This window comes from Cnephaeus nilssonii (assembly GCF_951640355.1).
Source record: "Cnephaeus nilssonii genome assembly, chromosome: X".
NCBI lineage: Eukaryota > Metazoa > Chordata > Mammalia > Chiroptera > Vespertilionidae > Cnephaeus > Cnephaeus nilssonii.
The window spans coordinates 73,805,613-73,830,541 of NC_137071.1; the positions used below are offsets into that span (position 1 = coordinate 73,805,613).

Here is a 24,929-nt window from a genome sequence, read left to right on the forward strand (position 1 = left end):
TAAATCCTATCTAATAAAGAGGGAATATGCTAATTGACTGCCCTGCCCTCAAAGATGGCGGCGCCCATAGCCAATAAAGAGGGAATATGCTAATTGACTGCCCTGCCCTCAAAGATGGCGGTGCCCACAGCCAATAAGGAGGGGATATGCTAATTGACTGCCCCGCCCTCAAAGATGGAGGCGCCCACAGCCAATAAGAAGGGAATATGCTAATTGTCCCACCCTCAAAGATGGTGATGCCCACAGCCCATGGCTGCCCGAGGCTCAGGTAACCAGGACCGGCTGAGGCTTGTGCTACCAGCAGTGGCAGCAGCAGAGGTGTGATGGGGCATCGCCTTCCCCTGATTGCTGGGTCGCCTCCTGCTACTGAGGGCTCCCAGACTGTGAGAGGGGGCAGGCTGGGCTGAGGGACCCCCCTCCAGTGCATGAATTTTCATGCACCGGGCCTCTAGTAAATAAATAAATAAATAAATAAATAAATAAACAAACAAACAAACAAATAATTAAAACAAAGAATGGGTTCATGAACAATAATCATCACCTGTAAATTGCCTATTTTCTTAAATTATGGAACCTTGCTTCTTTTGTTATTTTGCTATGCCATTTAATAAAAAAGTATTTAACATCAATTATGGTGGTGACTTTCTTTAAAAAGTTTGGTATAACTTGTATGGCAGGATGCTACCAAAATCCCAAAGAGCTTTACCAGGTTCTAGAACATTGGTACCTTACTCAGTTATAGATATTCAAATGATGATTTGAATTTCGTGATATTTCTTATTATTTTTAAATCTGTTGTTTTTTTCATGCAGCTGAGAGATAGTATCTATTCTCTTCCCAGTTTACTATGGCTAAAGGACTTCCCATGTGTAGGCTGACTCATGACCTTGGATGTTCAGGCTGTCAAATGATAAACCTCTATGTATGTGGAAAAGCAACCCAAACTTGTCAGCTTGTTGCCTTGTACTTTTAAAACCCAGACATTGGCACATATTAATTCCTGAATGACTTGCTGAAACTTGATGATTGTAGCTTAATGAGCTGGAAGAGTTTCCCCAAGTGACTGCAAATGTATTTAGAACTAGCTTCCAAATTATCTGTTGCATAGTTTTATATGAACTGCCTGATTTAATGCACTTACAAAAACTGAGCAATTTCCTTTCTACATAGTGCAAGGTACTTATCTTGTAAACATTTCTGCTGCAGAAAGAAATGACCTTTTTTTTGCCAGTGATTTTGACCACTTTGTACACAGTCTCAAAACATTCTATGAGAGAACTAATTGTTACAATGTTACTCAGGAATGATTATCTGTGGCCTCTCCTTTCCTCTCTGCCCCCTCACACATCCACACTCCCACTGTTATCTTTCAACTGAGTCAAACTTTTCTTTACCTCTTTGTTCTTTCTCCCATTTTTCTAATACTACTTTTTTTTCTAGTGTATATAAATAAGGAAATTGGGTTTGAGCTAGTTTTTTTTAAATAAATCTTTATTGTTCAGATTATTACAATTGTTTCTCCTTCCCCCCCCCCATATCTCCCCTCCTCCCAGTTCCCACCCTTCCCTCTGCTCTTACCTCCCGCCCCTCGCTATCCTTATCCATAGGTGTATGATATTGTCCAGTCTCTTCCCGTACCCCCCACACAGACACCCCCTTCCCCTGAGAATTATCAATCCACTCCCATTCTATGCCCCTGATTCTATTATGTTCATCAGTCTATTCTTTTCTTCAGATTTTTAATTCACTTGACTTTTAGATTCACTTGTTGATAGGTATGTATTTGTTGTTCATAATTTTTATCTTTACTTTTTTCTTCTTTTTCCTGTTTTAAATAATACCTTTCAGCATTTCATGTAATACTGGTTTGGTGGTGATGAATTCCTTTAGCTTTTTCTTATCTGTGAAGCTCTTTACCTGCCCTTCAATTCTGAATGATAACTTTGCTGGGTAGAGTAGTCTTGGTTGTAGGTTCTTGCTATTCATCACTTTGAATATTTCTTGCCATTCCCGTCTGGCCTGCATAGTTTCTGTTGAGAAATCAGCTGATAATCATATGGGTGTTCCCTTGTAAGTAACTAACTGTTTTTCTCTTGCTGCTTGTAAGATTCTCTCTTTGTCTTTTGCCCTTGGCATTTTAATTATGATGTGTCTTGGTGTGGTCCTCTTTGGATTACTTTTGTTTGGGGTTAGTGTGCTTCCTGGACTTGTAAGTCTATTTCTTTTACCAGGTGGGGGAAGTTTTCGGTCATTATTTCTTCAAATAGGTTTTCAGCGTCTTGCTCTCTCTCTTCTTCTGGCACCCCCAAAATTCGGATGCTGGTACACTTGAAGTTGTCCCAGAGGCTTCTTACACTACCTTCTACTTTCTGAATTCTCTTCTCTTCTTGCTTTTCTGGAGGCGTGTCCTTTGCCTCTTTGTATTCCAAATCTTTGACTTGATTCTTTCGTTCCTCTAGTCTGCTGCTGGGTCTCTGTATAATATTTTTTATTTCAGTCAGTGTATGTTTCATTTCTAGTTGGACCTTTTTCATATCCTCGAGGGTCTCATTAAATTTATTGGCTTTTTCCATGAAATTCTTTTTTTTAAAATATATTTTATTGATTTTTTACAGAGAGGAAGGAAGAGGGATAGAGAGCTAGAAACATCGATGAGAGAGAAACATCGACCAGCTGCCTCCTGCACACCCCCTACCGGGGATGTGCCCGCAACCAAGGCACATGCCCTTGACCGGAATCGAACCTGGGACCTTTCAGTCCGCAGACCAACGCTCTATCCACGGAGCCAAACCGGTTTTGGCATGAAATTCTTGAAAAAACCTTATAACCGTGGTTTTGAACGCTATGTCCAGTCGTTTGTTCTCCTCCATTTCTTTTGTTTGGGATCTGTTTCCTTGCCTCCTCATTTTTACTGCTTCCCTGAGTTGGTAGGCTAACTTTGTGTCCTATTGGTTCAACGGGTTAGCCTCCCAGTTACCTGAGGTGAATGCTCTTGGTGCACCCCTTTTTAGACTGTGTGTACAGCCTTGTTGTAGTTAAGTCTTGATTGTTGTTGGTGTCACTGGGAGGAATTGACCTCCAGGTCAATTGGCTGTGAGGACCCGCTGTGTCTATAAAGGAAGAATTGCTGTGCTGGAGACACGTTTATGGGCCGGGACTTGTTGCAGTAGGGCTTTGGCGCTCACTGAGTCTGCCTCTTGAATGTGTCCCTTATGCAAGTGGTTGAAATCTGGTGTCGTCTCACACCGACCACTAGATGCCCTCGTTTCTGGATTTCCAATGGGGTGCAGGTCAGCTACTGTCTGAGGCCACTCAGCAGGAGTTACAGCAAAAACTGCAGTTTTCTCCTCTTTGCTTGAGCGGTTTTGGAGCAGTCTGACTGGAGCTGCAGTTTATTTGGTTAAGCTGCCACAGGGCAGGCCATTTATATGCAAAAGCTGCTGTTTGGAGCCAGGGCGGGTTTGTAGAATGTGCGGGGCAGGTCTCAGGGCGGGGCGGGGTCTCAGGGCATCACTAGGCTAGGGTGTGGCAAACAGCAATGGCTGCTAGTCTGCCTTTTCTGCCTTTCCCGTTTCCAAGTCCCTGCGTCCCGTGCTCCAGCGCAGTAAACACTGATTGCTGGGCGCACGTCTGCAAGAAAGTCACTCTCACTTTCCGACACAATGGCCGAGAGTCCAGCTTCTCCCCGTAGGTGTCTGGGTCCCCCGCGCATCCCCAGAAACTGGATTTCAGAGTGATCGGGAGCTTATCTCCCTTCGGGTTGGAAAAAAAGCCGCGCGTCCCGTCACCCGTCACCAGTCCGATTCACGCGCCTACGTACCTCAGCCCTTCCGCGTTTGTTCTTTCTTTTTCCTTCTTAGTTGTAAATCTACCCTTCAGCCAGCTTTCCTGTGGTTCTGGATGGTAGACGCTTTGTCTTTTAGTTGTATTTTTGAAATTGTTGTCGCAGCGGCAGTTTAGTTGTTTAACTTTGCTGCCATCTTGGTTCCTTCGATCTGAGCTAGTTTTATTGAAAGTGTGGTAAAGGTGAAATAAATTATTTTCCTTGCAAATTTGAAAATACTTTTTTGAAATCTTTTTTATAATTTAAATTCTTGGGAGGCAAATTTAGAAACTGAAACAGGGCTGTGTTTAATAAATGTTTTTTTTTTTGAAATTATAATGCCTTTATTTTGACAGTTTTGTCAAGTGATTAGCCAATTTCTACATCTACACTCTCACCTTTTCCTTTCAGTTAAGCCAAATTTCTCTTTATCTCTCTGTTCTATCTCCTGCTATTCTAATTTGCATCCCTGTAAGTTTATAACTTCCTACCTCTGCTAACCTATACATATTCTCATTCAAAGCTTGCTTGAAATCTTAACTCCTTTTAAGTGGGTAAAGATAGGAAAATAGCCAAAAGTATGCTTTATAATTGATTTAATGTTTTTCTAAAAAATCTGTAATCTAAATTAAAGGTAAATGCCTCATAAAGCAAAACCAACACTCAACCAATCAAAATTTCCAAAAAGAAAAGTAGATTGATGTATTTTAGCCATCCCATTGATACAATGAAGTCAACAATTTACCTCCTATTGTGTCCAGAAATACGTTGAAAATTAAAGATGCAAACCCAGAGGTAGAAGATGTGGTTATTATCCTCAGTAAACTAATAATCTAGATAAAGATATAAGATTAATATACCTCAAGCACTTAACAAATAGTTGTAATAACTAGCCTAATTATCAGAATGATAGGTTGTGTTTTATAGACTTTAAGTGCTATAAGTAATCCGAGAAAAGGGAAGTCATTAGTGCTTGGGTTTGCCAGTGAAGATTTCATAGGGGAAGCGGGTCTTGAAGAAAATGTAGAATTTGGATTAGCTGGACTGGGCTAGAAGACTTGCGTTAGCATTTCTAAGTAAAAGAGAATTGCTTAACAAAGACCCCAAGGGAGAAATTAGTTGGTTGTTTAAGAAAACTGAAAACTTTGTTCTAAGGAGGAGTAGGAAATATAATCAGGTCATTAAATTGGAACTAACTGATCAAAAGCCTTGAATTCCAAATGAAAAAATAAGAATTGTTTTTAAAAATACTTTTACCTCAGCATTTTAATTAATCAAAGTTTTATCTTGTTTAAATAACTAAAATTTTCTTATATGATATTAGTATTAGCTAACATTGAGTATTTTATGACATGGTAAGCATTGTTCTAAGTGTTTTATATGTAATAATAACTAACCTTATCTTTACAACAACACTTTGTGGTTGATTATATTTTAATCCCCTTATTTTGCAAACGGGCATGAAGAAAAGGTTAGGTACAACTGGTTCAAGTTGACGTAAGTGGCAGAGCAGAGCCAGGACTCAAACCCAGGTAGTCTCTGGTACAAGAATCTACATTCTTACCTGTTATATATACAACCTTTTATATGTATTTGAAATATATATATATATATATATATATATGTATTACAAATATATCTTGAGATTTGGACAATTAAACCTGACATTTTATTGAAAGATCATTTTCTCAAACACTACTCACATTGGAACACTATAATTTCTTCGTCCAGAATATATTTTTTTCTTTATGAAAGGTCTCTATAAGGAAACTTTGGGCTAGAAATTTTAAAAAGTAAATCCATTGTTTTTTGTCATTTCAAGTACTATTGATTTCATCTCTTGTAAAATCCTTATTTCATCAGTTTCTTTATTACAACAGGGCTTCTGGTTGGGACTCTTGATTCAGTCTTAGACTCTACTGCAAAAGTAGCTCCATTTCGTATTCTACACCAGACACCAGATTCTCAAGTTTACCTGTCAATTGCATGTGGTAAGTATGATTTTTAAAACATATACATCAAATAAATAAGGACACAAATATATTGAATAACTATATTTATATTTCCCAGTTGTTTTGATTTAGAAAAGAGTTAACTTTCTCAGATTCTACTTTGAGAGAATAGGAAGACATCTAATTATTTATTTAAGAAATATTATAGATTATTACAGTTTGTAAAACATTGATCAGACTCACTAGGGGATTCCAACATGGTGGCTGGCAGGACCAGAGTGAGGGAGTAAGAGGAAGAGTGTATGGAAGTGTGTGCGTGTGTGTGTGTGTGTGTGTGTGTGTGTGTGAGAGAGAGAGAGAGAGAGAGAGAGAGAGAGAGAGAGAGAGAGAGAAATCATCCGATGGACTGCACGGGAGTCTCGGGGTAGGGGGCTGGTGGTTCAAGATCATCTGGCCAAAAAGCCCATGCTACTGCCACAGCCACTCCCAGGGCATGGCTCTGGCTCAGAGACCATGCCAAACTATAGCAACATGAAAAAGGAAATAGAAACCATGAACTGGGACCAGACAGGAATGAAGAATAACATATCTGACATCAAGAACACGCTGGAAGGAATTAAAAGTAGATTGGATGAAGCAGAGGATCAAATCAGCAAATTGGAAGACGAGGTAGAAATAAATACTCAATTAGAGCAGAAAATAGAAAAAAAGACCACAATTAAAAAGGAGGAAGATAGACGTTAAATGGAACAACATCAACATTATAGGGATACCAGAAGGGGAAGAAGATGAGCAAGAACCAGAGAACCTGTTTAAAGAAATAATGACAGAAAACTTCCCCAACCTGGTGAAGGAAAATGTCACACAAGTTCAGGAGGCACAGAGAGTCCCAATCACCATGAACCCAAAGAAACCCACATCTAGACATATTGTAATTAAAATGGCCAACGTTAAAGACAAAGAATCTTAAAGGCATCAAGAAAGAGACAGAAAATTACCTACAAAGGATTTCCCATTAGAATGTCAGCTGACATCTCAATAGAAACACTTCAAGCCAGAAGGGAGTGGCATGAAGTATTCAAAGTAGTGAAAAGCAAGGGCCTAAATACAAGACTACTGTATCCAGCAAAGCTCTCATTTAAAATTGAATGTGAAATAAAGAGCTTTCCAGACCAAAAAAAAAATGAGGCTAAAGGAGTATATTACCACCAAACCAGCAATGCAAGAAATGTTAAAGAGACTGCTTTAAGAAGAAGAAAAGGAGAGAGAGGATCATAGGTATAAAGAACATAAAAATGGCAATAAATACCTATCAATAATAACCTTAAATATTAATGGATTAAATGCTCCAGTCAAAATATATAGGGTAGCTGAATGAATAGGAAAACACGACCCATATATATACATATATATACATATATATACATATATAATCTAATAAAAGAGTAACATGCAAATTGACTGTGCCTCCCCTACACCCACAAGCCACGCCCACCAGCCAATCAGGAGTGAGTATGCAAATTAACCCAACCAAGATGGCTGCGGCCATAGAGCGAGCAGGAGGCTTGGGTTTCCCCGGCAATGGAGGAAGCCAAGCTTCGTGCACACCCTGGCCAGCCCTGGACTCCACTCAAGGCTACAAAGTTTCAATTATAGAAGATAAATAAATCCCAACAAAAATGGTGGCAGCTATAGAGCTGGAGAGAGCAGGAGGCTTGGGTTGCCCCCGGCGATGGAGGAAGCCAAGCTTCCTGGCCTGCCTTGGCCTCCACTCAAGGCTACAAAGTTTCAATTATAGAAGATAAATAAAAAAATGGCTGCGCCACAGAGCGAGCAGGAGGCTTGGGTTTCCCCAGCAATGGAGGAAGCCAAGCTTTCCACCTGCCCTGGCCTGCTCTTGCCTTCGCTCAAGGCTACAAAGTTTCAATTATAGAAGATAAATAAATCCCAGATACCAGGACCTCTGCTTGGGTCACTGGGGGGTGTGGCCATCCTGCAAACCACCACAGGCCCCTCGCCCAGGCCACTCCATGCCCCAAGGGAACCCCCACCCTGATCTGGGACACCCTTCAGGGCAAACCAGCCGGCCCCCACCTGTGCACCAGGCCTCTATCCTATCTAATAAAAGAGTAATATGCAAATTGACCATCATGCAAGATGGCTTCCCCATGTGGATAAAAGATGGCCGCCACAAGATGGCGAGCAGGGGAGGGCAGTTGGGGGTGTCCAGGCCGGCAGAGGAAGGAAGTTTGGGGCAAACAGGCTGGCAGCGGAGTGGTTAGGGGGTGATCAGGCTGGCAGGCAGAAGCGGTTAGGGGCAATCAGGAAGGCAGGCAGGCAAGCAGTTGGGAGCCAGCAGTCCTGGATTGTGAGAGGGATGTCCGACTGTGAGATCGGGCCTAAACCGGCGATCAGATATCCTCCGAGGGTTTAGATTGGAGAGGGTGCAGGCTGGGCTGAGGGACACACACCCCCGTGCACAAATTTCGTGCACCGGGCCTCTAGTATGTGTGTGTGTGTGTATATATGTGTGTGTGTGTGTGTATATATATATATATATATACATATATATATATATATATATATATATATATATATATATATACTGTCCACAAGAGACCTGCCTAAGATCAAAAACTCACACAGAATGAAAATGAAGGTATGGAAAAAAATATATTTCATGCAAGTGGAAAGAAAGAAAAAAGCTAGGATAGCAATACTCCAATACTCATATCAGACAAAATAGACTACAAAGCTAACAAGAAACAAAGAAGACCACTACAGAACACTAAAGGGAATGATTCAACAAGAGAATATAACACTTGTAAACATGTATGGACCTAATATAGAAGCACCCAACTACATTAAAAAAACTCTTGATGATATTTAAGGGAGTGATTGACAGCAGTACAGTCATAGTAGGGGACTTTAACACTCCACTGGTATCACTGGATAGATCTTCAAGACAAAAAAATCAACAAGGAAACAGAGGCCTTAAGTGACACACTAGATCAGATAGATCTAACTGGTATTTACAGAAGATTTCACCGAAAAGCAACAGAATATACATTCTTCTCAAGCGCACATGGAACATTCTCAAAGATGGACCACATGTTAGGACATAATACAAATACAAATTCAAAAAGATTGATATCATACCAGGCATCTTCTCTGATCACAATGGCATGAAGTTAAAAATCAACTACAAGAAAAAAAGTCAAAAACATTCAAATACATTGATGCTAAATAGCATGTTACTCAACAATGAATGGGTTACCAATGAGATCAAAGAATAAATTAAAAACTTTCTGGAAACATAAAAATGGACACAAAAACCACACAAAACCTCTGGTGAAAGCAGTCCTGAGAGGAAAATTCATAGCATTACAGGCCTACCTCAAGAAACAAGAAAAAACACTAATAAGTTATCTAACCCCCAAACTAAAGGAATTAGAGAGAGAACAGCAAGAAAAGCCCGGAGGAAGTAGAAGGAAGGAAATAATAAACATCAGAGTGGAAATTAATGACATAGAGACTAAAATTCAGTACAAAAGATCAATCAATCCAAGAGCTGGTTCTTTTAAAAGATAAACAGGATTATCAAACCCCTAGGTATACTTATCAAGAACAGAGAGTGAACCCAAATAAATAAAACCAGAAATGAAAGAGGCAATATAACAATGGACACCACAGGGGGGAAAAAAGGACTGTAAGCAAATACTATGAACAACTACATGCCAAAAAACTGGACAACCTGGAAAAAATGGACAAATTCCTAGAAACATTCAATCTTCCCAAACTCAATCAGGAAGAATTAGAAAACCTGAATAGGCCAATAACAGCTGATGAAATTAAAGCAGTAATTTAAAATTTTTCAGCAAATAAAAGTCCTAGACTGGATGGAATTATAGGATAGTTTTACCAAACATTCAAAGAAGAACTAGCACCTATCCTCAAATTATTTCAAAAAAGTCAAGAGGAAGGAATACTTCCACGCTTTTTTCACGAAGCCAGCATTATCCTAATTCTAAAAACAGACGACACTACAAAGAGAGAATTTTAGGCCAATATCCCTGATTAACACAGATGCTGAAATCCTCAATGAAATATTAGTAAATTGGACAAATTGAAAAACAAAAATCACATGGTCTTATCATGAATGCAGAAAAATCTTTCAATGAAATCCAGCACCCTTTTGTGATAAAAACTTTAAAGTGGGAATAGAGGACTCATATCTCAATATAATAAAGTCCATATATGACACACCTACAACCAACATAATACTCAATGCAATAAAAACTAAAAGTGTTTCCCTTTAGAACAGGAACAAGACAAGGATGTTCGCTTTCACCAATCTTATTCAACATTAGAGGCCCGGTGCATGAAATTCATGCACGGGGTGGGGGGGAGGGTCCCCTCAGCCCAGCCTGCACCCTCTCTAATCCGGGACCCCTTGGGGGATTCCGACTGCCGGTTTAGGCCCGATCCTGGGGTCACCAAGTTGGCAGGGAGGGCAGTTGTGGGTGATCAGGCTGGCAGGGGAGGGCAGTTAGGGCAATATCAGGCCAGCAGGGGAGGGCAGTTGGGGATGACCAGGCCTGCAGGGGAGGGCAGTTGTGGGCAATCGGGCCAGCAGGGGAGGGCAGTTGGGGATGACCAGGCCAGCAGGGGAGGGCAGTTGGGGGTGATCAGGCTGGCAGGGAAGCAGTTAGGCGTCAACCAGACTGGCAGGGGAACGGTTAGGGGGCGATCACGCTGGCAGGCAGAAGTGGTTAGGGGCGATCAGGCAGACAGGCAGGCGAGCGGTTAAGAGTCAGTGGTCCTGGATAGTGAGAGGGATGTCTGACTGTAGGGATCGGGCCTAAACCCGCAGTCGGACATCCCTCGAGGGGTTCCAGATTGGAGAGGGTGCAGGCTGGACTGAGGGGGGCCCCCTCCCTGGTGCATGAATTTTGTGCACCGAACCTCTAGTGTTATATAATAAACAAAAATATGTGTAAAAAAATAAAACATTGATAAATTGAGGGACCTGAAACATGTGTTCCATCAGTGCTAATTCTGAATAACTTTTTGATTGTTGCTACTGCTATATAACTCCTTTCTTCAACTCATTCTTCCTGATTCACCCAACTGTAGGGAAGATGAGAACTTCCCCATAAAATACTGTTTCATCTGTAATAACTCAGATGAGGAGAATCAAGCCCAAAACTTCTAAGTCGTTTCCTAAGAAAGGATAAGCCTGAAAAATTGAATCTTTTTTAGTTGCACACCTACATTCTCACAAAAGGCATCATGTCCTTGAAGTACTTGAAATATGAAAGGATATCTTTCAGGTAATCCTACATATTCATAACTCCTGGAGCAGTTTAGATTCTTCCTAATAAAGCAACTCAAAATCTTAAAAAACACCATGACAGTATGTTACTTTTTTTATGATGCTATTATACTGTTGCTCTAAATTAGAATCCCAGATTTTTAGCTTTTTAAATGTTGAAATACTGTCTTTTCTCTTTCTCTTTCTTTTCTCCACCTCTGTTCTCAAATAGATATAATTTTAAAAAAAATTCATGTGACTTTTAGATAGTTCATATGCATCAACATATAGCTACAGCATACAATTAATTTTTAAAGATGTGTGGCTTGCGCAGCTGGCATGGCTCTGCTTGAGTGTTGCCCTATGAAACAGGAGGTTACAGTTTGATTCCTGGTCAGGGCACATGCCTATGTTGGGGCTCAATCCCTATGGGTGTGTATGCAGTAGGCAACTGATCAATGATTCATCGTTGATGTTTCTATCTCTCCCTTCCTCTCTGAAATCAATAAAAAAATTTTTAAAGAAAAGATTTGTGGCATGTTTTTTACATCTCCCTCTAAATTTCCTTTAGTGTAGGAGGTGATCATTTTCTCATTTTAAACATCATTTAAATTAAATGAAGAAGACACTATACCTGCTGATATTATGAGATGTCTGTAAGCTCAACTCTAAACTTGGTTGGTCGAAATTATGTAGAAAAAATGTCCTTTCCACTTTTATTTTTTAAAAGAATGATTATATAACTTAACCCCCCAAATTGCACTGATGCATAAATATAGTAGTTACCTACTAATGAAGTTTCCTTATATATAAAGGACCAAAATAAAGGCCTTAAAATTTTCCCATGAATTTTATTTGTGGTTCATTAAAAGAAAGATATTGCACTTGGTATGGTTACTTTAATTTAATAGCATGAATACGATTCTAACTGAATTAGGCAATTTTGCAGGTTCAATAAATTAAGTGTCACTCTATATATTATAAAATATACTAAGAAGTCAAGGTATTTCTTTTGATTGGGATTTGTATAATCTACAATGCTTGAGAGATCTTAAAGATATATGGGTTATATGCAGAAATTGATATTGCAATGTTCTTCAGGCCAAAGCAACCCAGATTTAATTTATTTAAGCTAACCCCCAAAAAGCCACCTAACCCTGATTCAACAGGTAAAATGGATTTAATCTTGCTACAGGGTTTCTAACCACTTCCATGAAATTTCTTTTAAGTGACAGGCCTTTTAATTTAAGGGTGACTCTGAGCAAAGACTTCATACCTTCTGAAATAAGTTGAATTGCCACAGTTGAAATCTACATTCATACAGTGTGTTTAGGGTTGTCATGTGCATGGTAAGGTCATCCAGAAGGATGGCTGGTCTAATTAGCATATTATGCTTTTATTATTATAGATAGTGTTCATGCCCACATGTAGAGATGAAGTAGAGAATAAATGTAATATATTTTTTATGAATATCATTTTTGAAAAGAGCATATATAATTTTATTTCTTTTTAACTAAGCTTGTAAATATTGAGCAGTTTTGTTGTGGAGTTTTTCTTGTGTCTTTTATTATCTTCCATTATTAATTAGGAGCCAACAGAGAAGAAATAATGAAGCATTGGGATTGGTTGGAACAAAATATCATGAAGACCTTATCTGTGTTTGACTCAAGTGAAGATATTACTAATTTTGTACAAGGAAAGATAAGAGTAAGTGGCCTGGATATAATTTGTAGATGGAATACAAAAATCTTGACCCTCTTATATAAGGACTAGAGGCCCGGTGCATGAAATTCATGCACGAAGGGGAGATTCCCTCAACTCAGCCTTCACCCACTCCAATTGGGGACCCCTTGCTGGATGTCCAACTGCCATTTTAGGCCTGATCCCAGGGATCGGGGCTAAACCAGCAGTCAGACATCCCTCTCACAATCTGGGACCACTGGCTCCTAACTGCTCACCTGCCTGCCTGCCTGATCACCCCTAACTGCTCTCTCCTGCAGGCCTGATGTCGCCCCCAACTGCCCTCCTCTGCTGTCCAATTTGGTTCTCATTGGTCGGTTCCTATGCCAGCATCAAAAGCTTCACCTCCTAGATAGCCATTGGCTCCCCACAGCACCCAGATTTGGTTCTCATTGGTCGGTTTCAATGCCAGTCAGTGTCAAAAGCTCCACCTCCTAGGCAGCTATTGGCTCCCCACAGCACCCAGATTTGGTTCTCATTGGTCAGTTCCTATGCCAGTCAGCGTCAGTAGCTCCGCCTCCTAGGCAGCCATTGGTTCCTCACAGCACTCACCTTTTGTTCTGATTGGTCGGTCCCTATGCCAGTCAGCATCAAAAGCTCCACCTCCTAGGCAGCCATTGGCTCCCTATAGCACCCACCTTTGGTTCTCATTGGTTGGTTCCTATGCCAGTCAGCATCAAAAGCCCCACCTCCTAGGCAGCCATTGGTTCCCCACAGCACCCACCTTTGGTTCTCATTGGTCAGTTCCTATGCTAGTCAGTGTCAGAAGCTCCGCCTCCTAGGCAGCCATTGGTTCCCCACAGCACCCACCTTTGGTTCTGATTGGTTGGTTCCTATGCCAGTCAGCATCTCCAGGCCTATCTCTGGGCCTGATCAAAGAGGCAGGGCTTAACAGCAGCCCCTGTGGAGGCTGGGAGAGAAAGAAAAGCCTGGCTGCTGGTGAAGATCAGAAAGAAAGAGGGAGAGAGAGAGAGAGGTAAGTACACTGATCAACAACTTCCACTGAGGCTGCAGATCATATCTTGACTCACTTTCTGGGTCTCAAGACACTTGAGCAGTCAGTGTTGGGTCGCCAGGCTACAGCTGGGCAACCCAGCACTGACTTCCCGATGGTCTGTGTTTGGTCACAGGCTCGGCCCCTTCCCAAGCCCCAGGCTTTATGCTTGGGAAGCGCCCCCCCACCCTCCCACCCCCCTTGCCCCTCCCCGCCCCACCGATCACAGGCTCGGCCCCTCTGATGGCCTGCTGGGAGTGACCTGGGTGCCGAGGAGGTTCCTGGGACCCAGGTATGTATGCAAATTAACCTCCATCTTTTTTTGGGTTAATTTGCATATTCACTCTGATTGGCTGTGGGCGTAGCGGAGGATGGTCAATTTACATGTTTCTCTATTAAGTAAGATTAAAGGCTGCATGGAAGGTCAATATTGTATTGGCACCTTTCAGGATTGGCAGAAGCACACATATGAATGTCAGAATCAGTGCTAAAGAAAAATTGCAAAGTCAGTGGTTAGTTTTTTGTGAGTGCTCTTAGGGATATTTTCATTTTAATATCTCTTGAGTTTGGAGTTTGAGTGAACACTTCACTCAATCAAAACAATATTTAGCACCTGCATTTGTGGTAATTCTTTGTGAGGCATTAGAAAAAGCCTAATGACAAAATTAAAGAAAATCTCACCTCTGTCCTAAGTATGTAATATGCATACATATACATATGATATATGTACCTATGTAGATATACACAGTTGTGTTCAATGAACTGTTTAAATATATGAAATTTTTGTTGGTAGGTAATGATTAATTTTCAGAAAATATTTTGTCTCCCTTAGGGATTAATTGCTGAAGAGGGAAAACATTCTTTTGCAAAAGAAGATGATCCTGAGAAATTTCGAGAAACTCTCTTGAAATTTGAAAAATGTTTTGGTTTACCAGAGCAGGAGAAATTAGTGACCTATTACTCATGCAGTTATTGGAAAGGACGGGTTCCTTGTCAGGGCTGGCTCTATCTTAGCACCAACTTCCTGAGCTTCTATTCTTTTTTGTTGGGATCAGAAAGTAAGTGGTTTCTATTGCTTGCTATGACTTTGAACTTTCTGACTGACTTATCAACTCTGTAGTGGTATTAGGTTGTATATAAAGTAATAGGATTGACATTAAGGTTAATTAAACTGTACATTAAAAGTTCAGTTGATCTACCCCTGGCCAGGGTGGCTCAGTTGGTTGGAGCATTGTCCAGTGTAACTGGAAGGTTGCTAGTTCAATTCCCAGTCAGGGCACATTCCTATGTTGGGGGTTCAATCTCTGGTGGGGGTGTTTGCAGGAGGCAACTGATCAATGATCTCTCTCTCTCTCTTTCCCCTCACTTCCCCCTTCTCCCCCATTCTCCCTCTCTCCCTTCCCCTCTCTCTAAAAATAAAACAAGTTTACTTCATCTAGAGAAAGAATCCTTTTAAGGATGGTTATTTAACATAGGAACCATAAGAAGTGTGTATAGACTGTTTGCATAATGCCTTGCATATTGTGAGAAGTGAATGAATATGAAATTATGGTGATCTAGCATATAACTCCTTTTCTTCCATTGTTCTAAACTACCTACTTTCCTCAATCTATGCTTTAATCCTTGTTTTAAAATACAATATAAATATAGTAGCCATAGTACCACTATGTAATTATGTAAAGTAACAGAATAATTTATATCTATTCCTAGACTCACCAATTATTGTATGTTTGTGGTTATGATTCAAAATTATAACCAATGTTGGACTCAAATATTTTAGTTGTTCATAGCATTTTTTAAGTATGTTACTATTCTTTTGAAAGACCTGATTGATAAACATTAATCAACATTTACAAATTTAATCTGATCTACTTATAACTCTTATTTACAGTAAAACTCATTATCTCCTGGGATGCAGTCTCAAAACTTGAAAAGACTTCAAATGTCATACTGACAGAGAGTATTCATGTGTGTTCCCAAGGGGATAGTCACTACTTTTCAATGTTTTTGCATATTAACCAAACATATCTTCTTATGGAACAGCTAGCCAACTATGCTGTAAAGAGACTTTTTGATAAGGAAACATTTGATAATGACCCAATTCTTGATGATCCTCGACAAATCACCAAAAGGTATTCAAACCTTAATTAATACTTACTTTTTAAAAATATTATTTGACCAAAGAATGGTAGAATTGATTAGCATTAAAAATTAACCATTCTGTATTATGTGATGTGTGGTTTTTTTTTTGGGGGGGGTAATTATTGATACTTTTTGTTTATTTATATGCATTTCACAAATAGTGTTCTCTCCATGAAATTTAGCCTTAGGAAGTAATTGAAATTAGGTTTGAAAATTATTTCTTGAGATCCCAGTAGGATTTTCCATGGAGTGCTTTTAGAAATGTAGAGATTTATATGTGCAGGGTTAATCTAACTCTAAATTTCTGTATGAGTAGTCTACTTTTAGGTCTGAAATTATTAAATGTATTATTTTTAAACAATTTATAAAGAGTATTGTTTTTTGTTTTGTTGTTTTATGTTTTTAAATATATCTTTATTGATTTCAGAGAGGAAGGGAGAGAGAGAGAGAGAGAGATAGAAATATCAATGATGAGAGAGAATCATTGATTGGCTGCCTCCTGCACGCCCCACACAGGGGTTCAAGCCCCCAACCCAGGTATGTGCCCTTGATCAGAATCAAGCCTAGGACCCTTCAGTCTGCAGGCCGACACTCTAGCCACTGAGCCCAACTGGCTAGGGCAAGGGGCAATTTTTTTTTTTTTTATGAAGAGGCAAGTTTGTGGAGTCAGTGGAGAATATAGTGTTTAGAAGGAGAGTACAGGAACTCTTAGACAAGTCATAATCACTCAGGACCTCTTTTTTCAGAGAGCACTTATAAGGAATGAGCAATATATTATGTGAAAGCACTTTGTAAAATATAAAGCACTAGATAAATATTAATAATTAATTAGTTTTTGCATCAGAAGTATATGTCTGAAAGCTGTTTGACTCTATATGTATTTGGTTTGCTATCACATATTATTCTATAATTTGCTTCCCCTCCTTAAAATAATATATCCGGAACTTCTTTTCATTGATATGAATAGACCTCATCCTTTTAAATAATAGTGAAATAACCCATTGAATTACAGTTTGAGTTAAAATTAATGTGGTTTTCTGTTCATATTTATCAAAATTATTTTGAAAGACATGAAGTATCTCATATTCAAATAGTATATGCTGGAATGATGAATTTAGTTTTAATTTTGTTGGCTCTGAGTTAGAACTTGCATAATTTACTTACTACCCCAGATGACATTGCTGCGCAACTCGAGTGTTGAATGCCTCTAGAAAATTGTTCTATTTTAAGCAATTTTTTTTTATTTATATATGTATGTGTAACTTAACAAGTAATCTGTATTTATTGACACCTATATGGTGCCTAATACTGTGCAAGCAGTGTTGTTTTATCTTGCTTCTAATTTGGACTTTTTAAAACATTAATATTATCTTTTATGCAATATTTTAGTTTTAATATTACCTTTTATGCACTAACTTTCTAAATTTGGATGCCATAAATTTTCACAATTTTATTTTGTTTGAACTGGGTAACTTATGATTTTCTGATAACCAGATATAACGATTACTGTCTACTGAGATTGGTTTTAGCCATTTATACTAATAATAGAGAAATATGCAAATTATCCATTACAGTGTCATGTCATGACCAGATCAGCAGGCTGCGTCCCCGCTCTCTGCTCAGGCAGCTGCAAGGCCTGGGGTAGGATAGGATACAATAAGAGGGGATAAGAAAGGAGAGGGAGAGGAAAGCAGGCCTGCATGCAGACAGGCTGAGAGGAGAAACAGAAATACAGAAAGGGAACAAGAAAAAGACGCAGGAATGGAAAAGGGAGGGAAATGCAGGGCTACACGCGGGAGCGGGGGGAAGCAGGTGTGCCTTCTGAGGGGCAGGGAGGGTGGTGGCCCCCAGCGCGGGATGTTGGCGGGGAGGCGCCCACATGTCCAGGACGGAGTGGTGGACGGTCTGAGGCCTTCTGGGCAGAGGCACTCCTGCTTTGTGGCAGCAGCAGCGCCTGCGCTGTGTGGGCCTTGGCCACCCTCACTGGGCTGGGCATCCTGGGCTGGGAATGTGAGCAGGATGGCGGCGGGGAGGCCAGGGAAGGGGGGGGGCGGCGATCATCTGGCTGGGGCTGAGCACTGGGTTGGGGGTTACTGCCCCCCCCCGAACGGAAGCTTTAAGAAGGGAGGGAGGGAAGAACTTTATAAAGGAGTCAGTAGAGAGTAGAGTTAAAGAAGGAAAGAGAATGTATGAGTGAACTGTAGGAGCTGTAATGAAAATCAAGTATAGTTGTGTACTGGGGACAGATTTTAAAAGTAGGAGTCAGAAAAGAAAAAAGATAAATGATAGTGAATAATTAGGCAGGTAGATAGATAGATATTAAAATAGTGGAAGTAAGTAGAGAAGAATGTATGGGAAAGGTAGGGTGAGAGAGAAAGGGGGAGGGAAGAAAAGTTTTAAAAGGGAGCTGATAGAGCTTAAAAGGTGAATGGGAAGAAAGAAGAAATGGGTGGGGGGCAAAGCAGGTCCAAGGGAGGAAGTGAAGAAAAAAATTAAGGTGGGAAGGAAGGAAAAGGGGAGGGAGGGCAGGGGTAAAGATAAAGGAAAGAAGGAATGTGGGGAGGGAGGGAGGGTAGGAGAAAGATGGGAAGAAGGATGATGGAACAGAAGTAGGAAATAAGGAGGAAAGAAAAGTTTATAAATGATGAGTCAGTAGGAAAAAGTGTTACATAAAGGAGAGAGAAAAATTGTGTGAGAGGGTAAAGCCAATAAGGAAGTCAAATACAATTGTGTGTAAAGGGGATAATATTAAAAACAAAAAGTTAATAGGGGCGACCAGGCTGGCAGGGGAGGGCAGTTAGGGGGATCAGGCTGACAGGGGAGGGCATTAGGGGGATCAGGCAGGCAGAGTGGTTAGGGCAGGCAGGCAGGTGAGCAGTTAGGAGCCAGCAGTCCTGGATTATGAGAGGCAGTTGGACATCTCCCGAGGGTTCCCGGATTGGAGAGGGTGCAGGTCGGGCTGAGGGACCGCCCCCCCCCCCCGCACCCATGCATGAATTTTGTGCACCGGGTCTCTAGTAATCACATAATATGACAATATAGTAGTATAATAATAATCTTCCAGCAAATCACTCCTTAACAGATGGTTTGAAGACCTACATTATCTCTAACTTTTGTGCATTCTAATTCACTAATTTAAAAAATTGGAAAAGAGAATAAACAAAATGAATCTGTTAGGAATCAGTATGTTTCTTCCATTTCATACTTTGTTGAAGAATATAGCATGTAGTTTAAACTTTCTGCTTTACAGTGCATTTGGATTAATCAGTATAGACATGTGTACCCTTTAGTAGTCATTATTTAAGTCTCCCTTTTTTCTTTCCTACAGAGGTCTAGAAGATCGAGCCCACAGTGAGCAGTTTAATGCTTTTTTTAGGCTGCCCAAAGAAGAGACTTTGAAAGAAGTACATGAATGTTTTTTATGGGTGCCATTCAGCCACTTCAATGCTCATGGCAAAATGTGCATCTCAGAGAACTATATCTGCTTTGCTAGCCAGGATGGCAATCTATGCAGTGTAATCATTCCATTTCGAGAGGTAATTTAAATTTGGTTGCATACCAGTTTTTAGTTTGAAGATATTATCATTCAAAGAGTAAAATTTCCTTTAATTCTATAAATTATTAAAAACTCATTATGCCACATTATTTTGGTAATTTTTAGATAATAATCTTTTAAGTTCAGCGTTATTCTTCAGAATAAGAGTACTAAGAGCCTTATAGCTCTTGTTGAAAATGAAAAAAGTTAAATAAAAATTTAGAAATAAGATAAGGGTTTAGGATGACTCAAAATGGAACATGATTAGTCAGACATATATGACATGAACACCAAAACTTAGATATTTGATATTCACAGTCATAAAGAATAGAATTGATAGCTTTTGTGTAAGTCAGAAATAGTCAGCATTGCACCACTAAATTGTATTATCATTTTTAAAGACTACATGTTAGTTAAGACTTTCCCTTGAGAAGTTAAATAACTTGCACTTGTATCAGAGGTACAACTAGTACATAAAGTCTATTTCTTTTTTTTAGGGTAATGAGAAATTTTATTATTATTTCCTTTTTAAATTTTTTTCAATTACAATTGACATTCAATATTATATTAGCTTCAGGTATATAGCGTAGTGGTTAGATATTTACACGCCAATAAATCTAGTACCCCCTGACAACATACATAGTTATTACAATACTAGTGATCCGGTGCATGGACTTGTGCACATTGAAAGGAAATTAATTAGAAGGTGGCCGGTGGGGCAGGACTGGGCGAGACGGGCCAGACACACCCTGGAGCCAACCTCCTGCGGTCCCTACACGGCATCTGCGGAGTGAGTGTGGTCTTTCCAGCAGGTGGGGTCCCTCAGCCTGGCCTGTGGGGATCTAGCCGAAACCAGCTCTCTGACATCCCCCGAGGGGTCCTGGAGTGCAAGAGGGCACTCTGCAAAGTTGCTATAGTACAGGTTGTGGAACGCAAATGCAACTGTGCAGTAAAGCAGATTCAGGGCCAACAGTGCCCCAGCAACAACATAACCCACAGCCAAAGGTGGAATCACGCAGCCCCGCTAGGAATCAGGCTCCCTCCTCTCTGGTTTCGAGGTGTGTGACCCGAGAACCACCGCTGGAAAGTCACTGCTGCTCAGCAGCTCCTGCATTGAGCACCTGCCCCCTGGTGGTTGGTGTGTGTCATAGCGACCAGATGGTCGGACACTTAGCATATTAGCCTTTTATATATTTAGATTACTGACTATATTCCTTATGCTATACTTTACATCCCCATGACTGTTTTGTAACTGCCAATTTGTACTTCTTAATCACTTCACCAGCTCCCCAAACCTCTTCTCATCTGGCAACCATTAATTTTTTTCTCTGTATCCATAAGTTTCTTTCTTTTTTTTTTTAATTTGCTTTATTTTTCTGCTGAATTGAGTACTCGCTCCTAATTAAGTTAGCTTTTTTTAAAAATGTGTTCTAATCATTAGCACAGGGAGCAACACCTTAACAATAAGCAAATAAAAAAACAAACTAGGTCCCACTGGTTATGGCTACATCTAAGTTGTTGGGATGATCAGGAACTCTTTATTTGTTTGCGTTAGTTTTTAGTTCTTGATTATATCTCCAAATACGAAAGAGCTGAGAGGCTCCTGCTGCCCCAACAAAGAAATTAACAACAAACAGACTCAGGTTTTTTGGAATATTTACAAGTGAGTATCTTGACCAAATAAGCCCTGTAATCATCCAAACAGCAGACTAAGCTGTACTGAGATTTTCTGTAGGTCAAGCCATGCCAGCCAACCCAGCACACAACAACCCCTATTTCATAATTTGAGCTCAGAAAAATACTGTTCTGGGACCTGCCAGATGGTTTTACAGTGGCCTCAATTTCTCAGGCAGCATGAGCTCCACTTTTTCGAAGACCTGGTAGTAGGTGGCCCTCAGGCTGCGGACACCAGTGGATAACATCTCTGTGGATGAGGGATCGTGGCTAGGCAGGCGGGTGGCCGTGTACTCATCCCTGGCTGACAATGAAGGGTAGCTTGTCACTTTCCCCACCTCAGGGCCTCACGTCCTCATCTCTCCTGGGGTGCTCACCCCACCACTGCTCAGCCTGTCCCCCCTGCGAATCACCCTGGAGTTGGTCCGGGAGAAGACTGAGGAGGCCTGTATCTATGAGTTTCTTTCTGTTTTGTTTGTTCATTGATTTTGTTTTTTAGATTCCACATATAAGTGAAATCATATGGTATTTGTATTTTTCTGTCTGACTTATTTCACTTAGCATAATACCTGCTAGGTACATCATGCTGTCACAAATGGTAAAATTTTATTCTTTTTTATGGCTGACTAATATTCCATTGTATATAAGTACCATGACTTCTTTATCCAGTCATCTATTGATGGACACTTAAAATGCTTCCATATCTTGGCCATTGTACTAGTAAATAATGTCACATTGAACAGAGGATCCATATATCTTTTTAGATTTCTTGGGATAAATAACAAGAAGGTGGAATGGTAGTTATGGTTTTAATTTTTTGAGGAACATGCATACTGTTTTCCATAGTGGCAGCACAAATTTTCAATCTCACCAACAGTGCGCAAGGGTTCTTTTTTTCTCCACATCCTCTCTAACACTTGTTTGTTGATTTTTTGATAATAGCTATTTAGATAGGTGTAAGGTAAGATCTCATTGTGGTTTTTCAAAATTTATTATTTAATAAGTCATACCAGGAACCTAAACTTTAGCCACAAAAGAGTAAGCTAAACACATTTTGCCTGGAAGTGTAAGCATCAAAGGAGAATGTGATTCATTTATAATATGTTTTTACCTCCCAGGTCTTAGCTATAGATAAGACACATGATTCCAGCAAATCTGTCATCATTAGCATCAAAGGAAAAACAGCTTTTCGCTTCAGTGAAGTTACAGACTTTGAACAACTGGTGGCAAAACTCAGGCTCAAGTGTGGGACAACTTCAAATCAGTATCACGATATTAGCACAGAGGTAATTATATAACAATCAAATAATTTTGAAAAAAGGTGTGTGTTTTGTGTGGTCCATTATTTCAAATGTAATTCATAATGACTTCCCTATTCATTCTTATATTTAACTAGAGGCCCAGTGCACGAAATTCCTGCACGAGGGGGAGGGGGGAGTTCCTCACCCCAGCCTGCACCCTCTCCAATATGGGACCCCTCGGGGGATGTCCGACTGCCTCTCGCAATCCAGGACCGCTGGCTCCTAACCGCTCACCTGCCTGCCTGCCTGATCGCCCCTAACCACCTCTGCCTGCCTGATTGCCGCTAACCACCCCTGCCTGCCTGCCTGATCGCCCCTAACTGCTCCCTAACTGGCCTGATTGCCCCTAACTGCTCCCCTGCTGACCTGATCGCCCCTAACCGCCTCTGCCTCGCCCCGTACCCGGGACCCAGGATTCCCTCCTCCGGCCAGTCGCAGGCACCCAGGACCCGGGCCGGCCACAGCCGCAGGGGATCGTGGGTGGGTGGCTTTGCCTGGGCCACAGCCTCAGGTGCCCAGGACCACTTGGCGGGCAGCTTGTCCCTCGCCCGGGCAGCAGCCCCAACCACTGGCACCTGGGACTGTGGGGCGGGCAGCTTGTCCCTCTCCTGGGCCGCAGGCACAGCCGCTGGCGCCTGGGCCCATGGGGCGGGTGGCTTGTCCCTCTCCCAGGCCGCAGGCACAGCCACTGGCGCCCGGGACCATGGGGCGGGCAGCTTGTCCCTCTCCTGGGCCACAGCCTAGCTGGTCCCTATTCCTCTTTCGCGACCTCATTTGTGCCTGGCTGGTCCCCATTCCTCTCTCGCAAGCTTATTTGTGCCTGGCTGGTGCCCATTCCTCTCTCACGAGCTCATTTGTGCCTGGCTGGTTGGCATTCTTCTCTCCCCAGTGTTGAATGTCTGAGCCATTAAGATGTGAGGGCGTGATGACCATTTGCATATTACCTCTTTATTATATAGGATTTTTTAAAAGACTAATGCAAAATAAATTATATTCTCTAAGACCCATTATAAAGCAGAATTGAGAATTAGGAATGTATCCTTTTTAAGAACTCTTATTTTTTATTTTATATTTGTTAATCCTCATCTGAGGATATATTTTCCCCATTGATTTTTAGTGAGAGTGGAAGGGAAGGGGAGAGACAGAGAGAGAGAGAAACACGGATGTGAGAGAGAGACTATCTATTGGTTGCGACCGGGGCCTGGATCTAGCCCACAACCGAGGTATGTGCCCTTGACCAGAATCAAACCTGCGACCCTTCAGTCTGCTGGTGATGCTCTAACCACTGAGCTACCAGCTAGGGCAACAATATTTTTCTTATTTTTATTTATTTTTAAAATATATTTTTATTGATTTCAGAGAGGAAGGGAAAGGGAGATAGGAACATCATTGATGAGAAACAATCGTGATTGACTGCCTCCTGCATGCCCCACACTAGGGATCGAACCCACAACTGGGGCATGTGCCCTTGACTGGAATCGAACCTGGGACCCTTCAGTCCACAGGCCAGCGCTCTATCCACTGTGCCAAACCTGGTAGGGCAACAATTTATTTTTTTCATTTTTAATTTTTAAATATATTTTATTGATTTTTTACAGAATGGGAGAGGGATAGAGAGTTAGAAACATCAATGACAGAGAAACATTGATCAGCTGCCTCCTGTACACCCCCCCCCTCCCTGGGGATGTGCCCGCAACCAAGGTACATGCCCTTGACTGGAATCGAACCTGGGACCCTTCAGTCTGCAGGCCAACGCTCTATTCACTGAGCCAAACCGTTCAGGGCAACAATTTATTTTTTATTTACAGTTTACATTTAATATCTTAACATTAATTTATATTAGTTCCAGGTGTACAGAATACTGATTATGCAGTCACATACTTTACAAAGTGTTCTCCCCAATATTTCAAGTACCCACGTGGCACCAGGCATAGTTATTACAATATTATTGACTATATTTTCTATGCTGCACTTACATCCCCATTATTATTATTATTATTATTATTATTATTATTATTATTAGCTTTTGTTAATCCTCACCTGAGGATATTTTTTCCATTGATTTCTAGAGAGAGTGGAAGGGATAGGGAGAGACAGAAAGAGAGAGAAACATCAATATAAGAGACACATCAATTGGTTGCTTCCCACAGTCAACCCGGCCAACTCTGGGGATCAAGCTTGTAACCGAGGTATGTGCCCTTGATTGGAATCGAACCTGTGATTTTCTAACCACTGAGCATCAGCTAGGGCCCCATGATTATTTTGTAACTACCAATTTTTACTTCTTTTTTAAAATATATTTTTATTGATTTCAGAAAGAAAGGGAGAAGGAGAAAGAGATAGAAACATCAATGATGAGAAAGAATCATAGACTGGTTGCCTCCTGCACACCCCCCAATGGGGATCTAGTCCGCAATCCAGGCATGTACCCTGACCAGGAATTGAACTGTGACT

At 40.9% G+C, this 24,929-nt stretch overlaps 1 protein-coding gene across 3 annotated transcripts in view; it reads left to right on the forward strand.

The window, feature by feature from the left end:
• TBC1D8B (TBC1 domain family member 8B) overlaps positions 1 to 24,929 on the forward strand; it is an 84,130-nt gene that overhangs the window by 20,052 nt on the left and 39,149 nt on the right. For all 3 annotated transcript variants that reach the window (XR_013813200.1, XM_079764873.1, XM_079764874.1), the window contains exons 2-7: positions 5,704 to 5,814; positions 12,678 to 12,796; positions 14,656 to 14,881; positions 15,715 to 15,955; positions 19,294 to 19,501; positions 22,293 to 22,460. Coding sequence is in view for 2 of the 3 variants with exons in the window: in XM_079764873.1 (XP_079620999.1) it covers positions 5,704 to 5,814; positions 12,678 to 12,796; positions 14,656 to 14,881; positions 15,715 to 15,955; positions 19,294 to 19,501; positions 22,293 to 22,460 (1,073 nt within the window). In the remaining variant the exon portion in view is untranslated. The remainder of the gene's footprint in view (positions 1 to 5,703; positions 5,815 to 12,677; positions 12,797 to 14,655; positions 14,882 to 15,714; positions 15,956 to 19,293; positions 19,502 to 22,292; positions 22,461 to 24,929) is intronic.